This window comes from Sinocyclocheilus rhinocerous, unplaced genomic scaffold (assembly GCF_001515625.1).
Source record: "Sinocyclocheilus rhinocerous isolate Xijiao unplaced genomic scaffold, SAMN03320098_v1.1 scaffold1710, whole genome shotgun sequence".
In the NCBI taxonomy this organism is placed as follows: domain Eukaryota; kingdom Metazoa; phylum Chordata; class Actinopteri; order Cypriniformes; family Cyprinidae; genus Sinocyclocheilus; species Sinocyclocheilus rhinocerous.
Window position 1 is genome coordinate 613,181 of NW_015650690.1, and position 12,748 is coordinate 625,928.

The 12,748-nt window shown below is 36.5% G+C and overlaps 1 protein-coding gene across 1 annotated transcript in view; it reads left to right on the forward strand.

Moving 5' to 3' along the window:
* Positions 1 to 12,748, forward strand: part of LOC107712067 (SLIT-ROBO Rho GTPase-activating protein 3-like) — an 82,832-nt gene that overhangs the window by 17,121 nt on the left and 52,963 nt on the right. The window contains exon 2 of the mRNA XM_016517191.1: positions 7,076 to 7,253. Coding sequence (XP_016372677.1) covers positions 7,076 to 7,253 — 178 coding nt within the window. The remainder of the gene's footprint in view (positions 1 to 7,075; positions 7,254 to 12,748) is intronic.

The following is a 12,748-nucleotide window of genomic DNA, read 5'->3' on the forward strand; positions in this document are numbered from 1 at the left end:
AGACTTTAGTCTTTGCAACTTTACAGATCTTCTTTATGCACCAAGAGCTTGTAGCACTTCAAAGAGAAAGGAAAAATTTAAATCGCATCATATGACCCCTTTAATAAGCAGCAAATTAGGAGTTTACTGAGGCAAAAGTCATAGTTAATAAGTGAGAATTGGTCCCCAAACTAAAGTGTTTTTTAGTTTTTCATACTTAAAAAAGGAATTATGTTTTCATTTTGTGATGCCTGATTTTACTTGTATCAACTGATTTTATTATTATTACTATTTATTTGTTTAGACAAAATGCTATATAATTGTATTAGCAGCCATTTATCTGTTATGAAAACTATTATTGGTTTATTAATAATATCAGCCAAAATTGTAATGCCTGTGCATCTTGAATATATTCAATGTTCTCTAGATACATACAGTAAAGTCATATATAATACAAAAGATTTCTAATTCAAATTGATGGTGATCTTTTGAACTGTCTACTCAACAAAGAATCTTAAAATATATCATGGTTTCCACAAAAATATTAATCAGCACAACTTTTTTCAACATTGATAACAGTAAGAAATGTTTCTTGAGCACCAAATCAGCATATTGGAATGATTTCTGAAGGATCATGTGACACTAAAGACTGGAGTAATGATGCTGAAAATTCAGCTCTGACATCACAAGAATAAATATACAGTTTAAAATTCTATTCAGATTGAAAAATATTTTCACAATTTTACAGTTTGTACTGTATTTTTTTTATCAAATAAATGCATCCTTGGTGAGCACAAGAGACTTCTTTTAAAACATTTAAAGTCTTACCGACCCCAAATATTTGAATGGTACTGTAGATGCTCTAATTATGATGGTGAACATATAAACATTAGCTTTCACATTAGCTTTTTTGTATTGTACTTGTGTTTCTGATTCTGTACTCCATGATAACAGGATAGTTATGATCTAGCTGTCTGCCCTCATATAACCACCCATCAAAGGTCGTTTGCTCTGAAGAATGATGCCACATAAATGATCCAAGGCATTATGGGGCAAATGGCATCATATAAATGCCATCATGGCAGCCGAATATAATGTATATCAGTCTATTATAAACATATGGGCCTAAACAGACTCTAAAAGTTCAGTTTGGCTGATGATGGACTGTGAAGTCCAAGATGGTTTAAAGCTCAAATGTCACCCATAGTTCTGTTCTCTAGTGCTGGACCTTTTCCACAAGAAAGATCCATATCTTGCAGCATATGTCTGTTCTCACCTTTTCTTATATCGGGTTAATAAGTTAACTAATGGGCTCATAAAGTCAGGTTTTCTGTCATTAATGAATAGGGCCTTATTAGAACCGATGGGGGGCTTTATCAGATTCAGTTTGAAGTTAATTGCCTGCGGTGTGTGTTATGTAATCTTCGGTGTGAATTCTGCAAAACTGCTGCAGTGGACTTGCTGTACAGATGGCTGGAGAAAAGGGGTGCTGAGAGGTGGAGCGAGAGAGAATTAAAGGGAACGGGGAAGGGAAAGAGAACACGTCAAAGATTTAAATATTGTTCGAAAATGACCCCTGCTTAACTCATACATCCTGTGTTTGGACTCCTATTGGTAAGCAGTGAGCAGTGATTGGAAAAGATGCTGATTCAGCTACTGTTTGCTTCAAGCTACATGTATAATGCATTGGTGGAAATTGCTGAATAATATGGATTACAGATTTTCCAAGGTGTCTTTGCTTAAATGAATTATTTAAATGGGCTGTGCCCTCGGTTATGAGTCAGAGGTTCTTGAAATGTATTAACCTCAGTGAAGACTTTATAACTTTTAACACAAAAATGATGCTGTGAGTCTGTGACATACTATGGTAATGCTATGCTATGATACTCAAGATTGGGAACACTAAATTGAAGAATCTAACATTGAAAATTGGACATGAACGTTAAGTTTAGACGCGTAGCAACCCATTTCATTTGAATAATGTGACACGTTTCCTAGTGAAACAGGATGTTCAGTGAGAAAAAATGGGATGGGGCTTGATTTTATCTATTGGGAATTAATTGGATGGAGAACACTTCCTAAATGTATGTTAGTTAGCATTATTTATCCAATAGCCTGGATGATCTAAGTGATGTCAGCGGAAAAAGAAGTATACTTTGAATGCTGTGCAGACAAAAGAAGAGAAAGGAGATATTTTGAAGAATGCTGACAACCAAACAGTGGCTGGTTGCCATTGACTATCATAGTATAGATAACAAAGTACTATGGAAGTCAATGGAAACCAGCCACTGTTTGGTTGTCAGTATTCTTCAAAATATCTTCTTTTGTGTTCAGCAGAAGAAAGAAACTCATATAGGTTTGGAAAAACATGAGAGCGAGTAAATGATGACAAATTTTAAATTTTTGTGTGAACTGTACCTTTAATGCTTTATAAGTATACCAATGAATCATGTTTTCACATGCTTTTTAGAAGACAGTGACAAACAGACAATCGGTAAACTACACCCTTTTCTATCTTCTGAAATATTTCCTGTGACTACATTTCACATCTCTCTTTGTCCAAGGTTAGTGTTTGCCCTTTTCCAGCACAGAGAGTGGTCTCACTGACACAACAGCGTCTGAGTCATTGTGTATCTGAAGAGGATTATTAATGAGTGTAATGAGCGAGAGACTGAGAGATCTATGGATGAGTAGCACCCACGATAAAAAAGATAGAAACTCTTTAATCTAATCTAATAATACACAAATCCACTAGTGGAATGATTTGGAGGCAGCGAGGGTTAGAAGGCAGCAGAGACTCAAAGACGGGCTTGTCTGGGAATATATGTGCATTATACATGCAAGGACCAGAGAACGGAGAGCTTTCAGTGTCATATAAAGTCCACGTCACTGGTATTGTGTTGCAGTAAAACTCTTAAGTGCTTATTACTTGGTGGAACCATTTGGTATTGATTTATTTTGCTTGAAAAGGGCCTGAGTCTCCAATTCACCATTGTAAAGAAGTGAATTCAATGAACTCTTGTGCAAATGGTGCGTGGAAGAATTTAGCTTGTTGAGACTGTGACGGTTTTGTCAGATGATGCTGTATTTTGAAAAAGGTTCTCATAAGCACAACAAAACTTTGCCTCACTTGAACTGTTTTAAGATTGTGCTGCTGCTTTTCTAAGCAAGACATTAAAATGGGAAAAACATTATTGATCTAGGGAGCAGGATATGATATTATTGTGGGTGGAATCTTTGACTCTTTTAAGTGGCTCATAGGGTCTTCTGGATGGTTGCTAGAACAACCTAGAAAGTGCATTGCAATGTACTAAACCATCAAATGTGGGACTCTTGCATATGCATGAGAAAACACTACTCACATTTTCTTCAGAAACTTTAAAAATCTTGTTGTGCTATTCAGACGACTGAGGGACTAACAGTTTTATTCTTCCCAGATGGATCCTGCAGTCCTTTTTAACATTTTCTGTGCAGATTTTTGGAGAAAAACTGCTGAATGGATTTGAGCGTGGTAAAATGTGTTAAACAGAGCTCAGGAAACTGCAGTCTTGATGGCAGCTGAAAGCATGATCAAATTAGCCATGATATTTAATAAACGAACAGACTGAATGAACTGTGAACGGTGGGTGTTCAAATTCTGCAGAAATCCAGGGAGCTTTCTGAAAGATTCTGGATCACATAACTCCTCAAATCTGGGAGAAAATACAAACTACTTCAGAGCAAATTACCTGCAGTTTTAAGTGGTGTACAAATTATCCCTAATTTTCCCAGACTGCTATTTTGTTCTTATTTCATTGAAATGAGATTGCGACTGTTCTCCAACTGAGACTAAATACTAATGTACAGAGTTACATTTTTGAAATGAGCCAATTAAAAAACTTTACCACAAATTATGTTACGCAGTCAGTTAATTAATTGAGTTGATTACTCAGCCAAGTGTTTGTACTTTTTTCCAACACTACTGTTCAAAAGTTTCTGCTCAAATATATTTTTTTAATTAATCTTATTCAGCAAGGATGCATTAAACTGATCAAAAGTGACAGTAAAGAAAATTCAGCTTTGCCACCACAGAAATAAATAACATTTTAAAATGTATTAAAATAGGAAACAGTTATTTTAAACTGTATTTCATAATTTTACCGTTTTACTGTATTTTTGATCAAATGAATGCAGCCTTGGTTAACATGACAGATTTGTACAGACCACCAGGGTTTCTGGAGATCACAATTTGAGAACCACAGTTCTAGACCAAAACCTACTGAGGGCACGTCTTGTGAGATTTAATTACAAAGAACATTTCAGGAATCTCTATAACACTCTATTTCAAGTTCTTCCATATAGACAAACGGACCCAAGGCTCAGATGGCAATGGTTTGAGGGGAGGGGAAGCAAATGACGCACAGTATATAAGATAATTGATAATTATAGTAGAAGATAATTGATAGTATCTTGATAGATAGTATCTGTTAGAAAACCTTTAAATTAAAGGTTAAGCTAGTTGCCTGTATAATTAGATTATCTTTTGTGTATTTTTGGCTCTTGACCCTACTTTTCATATGCTCTGTAATAGGGATCCATCATCTCTATTTATTCAGATGGCTTAGTCATCACGGCTTGCTAATATGAGAGACAGGCTATTTATTTTCATTGAAATCAGATGGTCTTAACCCGTGTGTTTGATTTTAAAGTGTAATTCAGGGTTGCATCGACCATCGTGTGACACAATCGTTTAGTTATTTGCTGAGTCTATCCACAAGCAGAGGTTGCGACAGAGTTCGGTCTCATCAGATTGAGGGTATTCCGGAGAAATCCTTCTGTTAAGTAATTCCGTGCTTCTAAAGTAACCAGTTTACAGGGGCAGAAGGGACATCAGGCCAAAATTCACAGCATTCCTCCTCCGAGAGCAGCTATGAGTTCCAGACATCAAGTGAAGCCACAGCACACTTGGAATCCTCTTTCTTGTGAATAATTCTGTGATTGCTCAGGGTCTCCGCGAGAAGCTCGCTTACAACATGACCTATTTTTCAGCTCTCGCACTGCTGCAGGTTTTTAAACCCGCTCCTTTTACGAGAGTATTTTCAAAAAAGTCCTGCCTGCCATTCATGCGAAACGGTGTCAGATGTTTCTGGGGCGTTCTTCTAGGCTCTCTTGTTTTGTCACACGAATGCACGCTGAGAAAAACTGTGAAAAAGCAGTGAGAAAGAATGAAAAACAGGAAAAGCAGAAGTTTTCAGGGAGCCTGTGAGAATGGTATCAACACGCTAGAGTTTTTTTCTTCAGTATGTAAGCTACCTCTAAATAGGGCCTAAATGGGTTTTACCACAAATAGTGCCAGCAGGCGGTAGTCTCACTTCTAAAGGAAGATCCAGGTTCGGTGGTTAACCGAAGATTGTGTTGCTCCACTGTGGCTCACCATCGCAGCACAATATCACAGGAAAACAGAACGCCCTCCCATTTCAACACCATGACAGTCTTTGCTGTTAAACGTAATGGTTAATTCTTCTCTTGTAGCTCAGAAGTGTTGTTGTATGTGTGAAAAAGCCTGCAGAATGCAGTTATTTGACACTTGACAACTTGACCGGGTTAGCGCTGATGTGTTGCTTCGTGTTAGCAGCAGATCACAGTTTTCAACCTGAGCAGCTTTACTCAAGTCGGTCAATATTGCAGTGGATTTATTTTATTTCCAGTAAAGCTGTCTACCTTAACGTTGTGTTTGATTTCAAGCTTTCTCTGTGTCAGGCTTGATTTGCTTCATCAAGCTACAGTTTTGTTGTCTAATTGTTCTGTTAACCTTAGCGCCGGGAATTCAAATAATGAAATATTCCCTCAAAGGAAGTCTTTGAAGCAATAGAGGCCTCTTTGAAATGACACATGAAAGAAGCTTCACTTTAGCACTGTAAAAACTGGCTGCCCGAGGGATGCGACTTACAACCTACTTGTTCTTTGCTGTTGTGTTAGTATAATTCTTGATTTTCTTTCTCTCAGAACTGAGGGAACAGCTTGTCAGTTCAAGAACACAATCTGTTTGAGACTTTCTTTACAATTAAATGCAAGTCAATGATTTTCCTGTGAAAACAGGCTTTGTTCTTAAATATTAGTTTCTCGGAATAACAGAGAGTGCTACTATATAAAGAAGATGACTGTAACCTTTTTATTCATTCTTATTTGAGAAAATTTTGGATTAATTACTTTGAGCAGTTTAACTAATCTATCTATCTATCTATCTATCTCTGTCGTTTTATCGTTGTATCTATCATCTATCATTCCACAGTCGACTATGAATATGTAAATACATCGACTATATATAAAGAATGTTTTATATATGACAGCTTTGTTGTTGGGTGACTACTTCAAAATTCTTACCATCCTCACACATTCTTCTTTGGTAAGGAACTGCTGTACAGCTGTAGTCTAAAGCTTAGATCATGACAAAACAAGTGTGGATTTCAGCCTCATCCATTTTTTATTAAAGGACAAAGTCTGACTTGATGTGCCAAATATATATTTCTCCATTTGCCTTTACCAGTTTGCACACAGATTTCCTGGTAGATTGTTTTCCTTCGTATCTACATTGGATGTATATACTGTATACTCTGGGATGATGGAATATATTCTGGCCACGTACACACACTAAAAAAGTTTTGCAAGCAACTTAAATGATAGTTCCATGTGTGTAAGGAATACAAAAGCGCTCCCAAAATTTGTAATTGATTATTTGTAATAATCATGGAAATTCTTTAGTCAGTAGCTGTATGGATTAAATCATGGATTCGGCCTATTTGTGAAGAGAAAGTACATCTGAATCTAACTAGCTTTGTATAGCCGTTGTTCACTGACGAGCTGCGCAAAAAATCGCGCGAATATGAACGTGGTTTTGCGCAGCTCGTCAGTGAACAACGGCTCTGTGTAGTTAATGCTGCTCAATGTGAAAGCACGCACGTGATGGAGATTTACCGCTGATTACAGAACCGGCTTTCTGACAAGATGCGCGTTAAATATCGCATGCGATTTATCGTGCAGCCCTACTTTGTATATGCATTTTGTCCAGAATTGTGCTGAGTCAAACTAATGTGTTTATGTCTACTCTGTTGCTCAGAGATCCGTAATCAGTTGGTGGAGCAGTTCAAGTGCCTGGAGCAGCAATCAGAGGCTCGGATCCAGCTGTTGCAGGACCTGCAGGAGTTTTTTCGGCGCAAAGCCGAGATTCAACTGGAGTATTCTCGCAGTCTGGAGAAACTGGCTGAAAGGTTCTCATCAAAGATTCGCGGCCCAAGGTGAGGCTTTATTGATATGTGCAAGTGTGAATACTAGTTCACCCAAAAAATTCTGTAATTCAATTTTTATTTTCCTTGTTTTTTCCCCTTAGAAAACACAAAAGTAGAAATGCCTGATAAAACTTTTAGCAGCTCTTGCCAAAAAACACTACAGAAGTTATCAGTAAAAAATGAATGTTTCTCACATAAATACATTGTATGGCTTCAGAATATAGCAGACAAGTAGTATGGACTACTTCTGTGATACTTCTATGAAGAATGTTGGTCCTTTTTGGGCTTGAAAGTTGTGGTCACCATGAACTACGGTTGTATTAAAAATAGCTACATACATTTCTACGAAGAAATGTCCATTTTGTGCTTGATGGAAAAAAATGGCACCATACAGGTTTCAAACATTATGATTGTAAGTACATGATGACAGAACTCTCAGTTTTTGGTGAACCGTTCCTTTAATTGTGCATGCCAGATTATATCTCCTCTTCATTTCTCCGTCTGTTTCACCATTTGTCTCAGTGCTCCTTCTATCAGAGCAGAAATAGCTGCTGGTGAATTTGAAATCTCTCTCCTGCTGTTGGATATAATCATCCTTCAGACAAGGGTTGCTTCTCATTCAAGCAAAACTTTCAACAAAGTTTTAAGAAGTTGTTAAATGCCCGTAGCGTTTAATGCATCAGGATGTTATCTTTAGCTGTTCATTTAAATTAAATAGCCTTTTGAATTAAGTGTTCCCTCAAAAGAAAACTTAGTTTTGCTTCATGCTACTCCAGGATAGACAGTTAATTCCTCCAATTTCTAGACTAATTGACCCTTTGCTAACCCAACTACCTGAGCAACTCTCCTTATCAGACAAACCTTTTGCTCTTTCAAATTTAAAGGGATAGTTCATCCAAAAATTTAAATTCTATCATTTACTTATGCTCATGTTGTTCCAAACCTATAAATCTTCTATGCAACACAAAAGAATATTGCAAAATGTCAGTGGTGTCTAGTAGTGTTTTGGACTCCATTGACTTTCATTATCTGGACAAAAACAGTTTAAACATTGTACAAAATATCTTCTTTTGTGTTCCATAGAATGATAACAGAATTTGTGGGAACTATCCCTTTAAGTTTTTGCAGAATGAACAGCATTTTATAGAATACATATGTTGATTCAGTTGACCATAATGGCAATAGTAACTAATTTAGCTTAGAAAGCCATAGTATATTTATGTTGTAAAAACATTTCAGTAATGCAGTATAAGACTACTGTTCTCACTTGCGTGCATGAGATCACTGATTATTGGCTCATGTGGCATCAAGCCAACATTGGATTCTGTGTCTGCAGTAAAGCTTCTGCTAACAAGACCTCAATTGGTCATAGTGGGCTGTGAAAAATAAATGCTAGCTCTAATATGGCTAAAGAAATGCATTCTGAGAGCTTGAGATAGATCTCATCTTTTTCTGGGAATGGGACAAAAGTGAATCTATCAATTTTAAGAGGTGAAAACCTCTTTTAGATATTTGGAGTTTGACTTTACGAAAGTTCTGACGAATGTACTGTTGGTAGGTTTGTTTTGCGAGTGTATTGCAGCAGGATTGGTGGGGTTTAATTAATAGCAGCTGGTGGAGGAGGGCCGTCTGCTGCTTGCTCCTGGGGCCAGTCTCACTGCACCATTGACTACATTACTGCAGACAGCAATGAGGAACGGCAGCGCCAATGGCTGCTGCTCTCCTGGCCCTGCGTCTGGCCTTGTCATTCTCTGTAGTTGTTTCTGTTTTTGTACTTTTTTTCCTTCCTCTTTTCTCTGATATTTTGTCAGCTTTTGGGTTCTAGTTTTGCTGATGCAAGCCTCACAGCAACATCAGCTGACTCATGCTAAGAAACAAGCACACACAAATGCAGACGCAAACAATTGCATACTTCGACAACAAACTTTTGTCTTTTCAGTGGAGCGATAGACTCATGCACTTTCTTTTTTGATAAAAAATAAATAAATAAATGTTTTAAAAGGGTCATATGCTCACTTAGGCTACATTTATTTGAATAGAAACACAGTAAAAACCGTAATATTCTGAAATAGTATTACAATTTAAAATAACTGATTTCTATTTTAATATATCTAGTTTATTATAAAATTGAATTTATTTCTGTGATGGCAAAGCTGAATTTTTGTGTCAGTGTCACATGATCTTTCAGAAATCTAATGTGCTGATTTGGTGCTCAATTAACATATCTTTTTATTATCGATTATGATAACTGCTTAATATTTATGTGAAAACTGTATAAATGTATAAAATACACCTTTTTCTAGAAAGTAGAAAAGTAGAGAGTAGAAAAAATGTCTTTACTGTCACTTTTGTTCAATTTAATGCAAACTACGTAAGAAAACGTCTGCCTGAGATTCACTGTATGCACAATTATGTCTTCCTCTATTTTGCTTCGACTGCCCACAGCAACCAAATGCAGCTACAATATATCCTTCAGTAAATTTATTTATTATCTTTATGCATAGACAAGTAAGATTTTACAGGTTTTGCAAGATTAAACATATTAAGTTATTTAATTTACACCTACTTTTTTATCTCTTTATTTATAAGGTAAAAATTCCTGCATAAAAGAACCCCAACTATCTTCAACTTATGTAGTTCTAGACAGACCATGATGTGTCTAGAGGAGATAAGAAGGTGTCTACAATAGTGTGGTTAATGGCCGTTTGTGTGTTTGTGTCCGTGTGTCTCAAATACCTTTTCCTATCTCCACAAAGCAGACTTGTCATCCATGCTGGGCTTTACCAGTCAAAACACAAAGTCTGTGTGCTTGTGTGTGTTTGCACATGTTTAGCTTTTTTTTTCACCCTATTTCCTGTTCTTATCTTGCCACATTCTCTGGCCTGCATGTGTTGTTATTGCAGCGTATTGGTGCTGAGACTTGCAACACACAGTACCTGAATACTAATCCAATCTGCTCTGCATTTCAGCTCTGTCTCTGTGCATTAAAGCAGCCATAGATTACTTCTAAGGTATACATGAATGAGGGTCAAGGCTTCTGCGTATATTTTGCAGGGTGGCTTGGCTGATGGAAAGTAATTTAAACTGTGACCACTAGGTTGTTTTGCTAGGTTGAAGAAAGGCATGCATTGAGGGCATCCAACTTGTGATGTTTGCATGCATTCACAAAGCGAATATTTCAATTTTCATTTTGCTTAGGACAAAGTACAATGAATTGACCTAAAGAAGAGTTGAAAAGACATTCTTGTGTATGAAGCATCTGCTATTATGTATTATCAATTAGGTCTATTTCTGCCAGATGTTTCAGTGAAATTTACATGCACATGATTATTGCTACATTAATCAGAATTTTGTTATGTCAATTATTTTTTATTTTACTTGTTGTTCTTAATTAAACTCATTTGTGCTGTTATTATAGTTAACTAAAACTAAAACAAAAAACATAAATATTATTTTATTTTATTTTAGCTAGTAGCCAAGGCAACATTTCTCATTTTCATTTAGTTGAATTTGATGTTCTAAAATAACTGAAATAAAAGTGAATAAAAACCACATGGACAAAAAATACAAGAATATATACAGTATATATATATATATATATATATACAGTATATACTGTATATATATAAAACAAATTCAAAATATTAATAAAAATAATATCTAAAAAATTAAAAAATAATACTGCTGCTATTGCAGTGACATGAATAAGAAGAATTCAATGAGTTGATTTAAAATACTATTCTAAATTACTAAAATGCAATGTAATTAATAACCAGAGAGGATGTCTTCAGTACTTCCTGTAGAGGAACATGAACGCATATCTAAGTATTCCAAAGTCTACTGAGCATATAAACTGGAATATTAAAATTAAGTGCATGTAAATGTAGTCACTGATATTTATGGTTAAGTATGTTCCCTTGATTAGGTGACAAGCTTATTTAATCAGTTCTAATTTACACAGATCTCATGTAATGTGATTCACTATAGCCTGTCTATTAATCCGTACAACATATTAACCCATTAGTAATTTATATTAAATATTTTATACATGCTGATCATAGTGATGTGGCATTTATTCATTCAGTAATAATTCATAACCTCATTAATATATAAATCCACACAGATTGTTATAGGATATACATGGATTTCATGCACTTGCCTTTGGGACAAAGCAGTGCCCATAGTCTGCCAGGACTTTTTTTGACCATTGCTACAATCATCAAACAGTATGGCAGACCATCAATGGTGATGTTATTTTACTGATTGGTCTTCACTCTTACTTCTATTTATTAATTTATAGCTGCCTTTAAAGATGTGTTTTGGTTAGTATAAGCGTAATGTATGAAAGTGATGAGGTTTTGGGGTGAGATGCAGCTCTGGTGTGTATATGGCAGCATGCAGACTACATTTGCTGCAGCCTATTGGACAGGAGCCTGAAATCAAACTGCCCTGCGGTACGTTCCTGCTGCATTCCGCTCCTCGCACAGCAGCACCTGCCTTCCACCTCCGGCCTTCATTCACTCACTGCCAAGCCTCTCAGAGAGCGTGCCAAAGCCCTTGGGATCATGTGTGCTGGGAAAGTGAATCTCTCCGACTTAGACATTAAAGGATAAGTTCATCCAAATATGAAAGATCATTTACTCATACGCATGGCAATCCAAACTCGTGTGACTTTCTTTCATCTGTAGAGCACAAAACAAGAATAATTTACTGGTCTTTTCCATGCAATTACTAGTGCTTTCAAGTTTCAAAAAGGATGCCAGAACCCATAAAGCACAATAAAATTTGTTCATATAATGCATACGCTGTTTTTTAAGTTATACTGTAGTTGTGCGTAGCCAACAGACTGAAAGATATTCACAATTATGTTTCGCTCCAGTGGCCTATTAAAGTTGTGATGCGTCGGAAGTAGCCATATTGTACCATATTGTGATGTACATATGAGTGCAAAGATTACTAAAAAACAAAAAATGTAGGGCTGGACTTGATTCTATCCATGGGTTGTTGATTGGATTTTGAGATGTGGGCGTTGCACTCAGAAATGAATGTGAACTTGAGATAGATCAAGTTCTGACATTAAGATGCATATGCAGACACATTAAGATGCAAGACACATATATACAGAGTTCTGGCATGAAACTCTAGATGGCGCAGTCCTATAGGTCTAACTCAATCTGACCTAATGACATCATTATCACATGGCACAGCTGATTGGTTCTCTCCTGTATCAGTAGCCAATGAGCTCGCTGCTCAACATTCAAATATATGACTAGTGCTTGCTGTAGCAGTTGAAGCGTGCTTCAGAAACCCTCCACCTTCCCCAGCTCCACCTGTATAGATCTGCTACGAGGTGATTCATGTATGCTATATAGGGGTTATTTCATGTATGTTATATTTGCAGCAGCAGTATTTCTTACATGCTCACAGTCTCGGTACTTGCTCTGCCGCAGCAGCAGCAGCGTAGCAGATCTATTCCGCCAAGACCAAATGCATTAACATTGTCA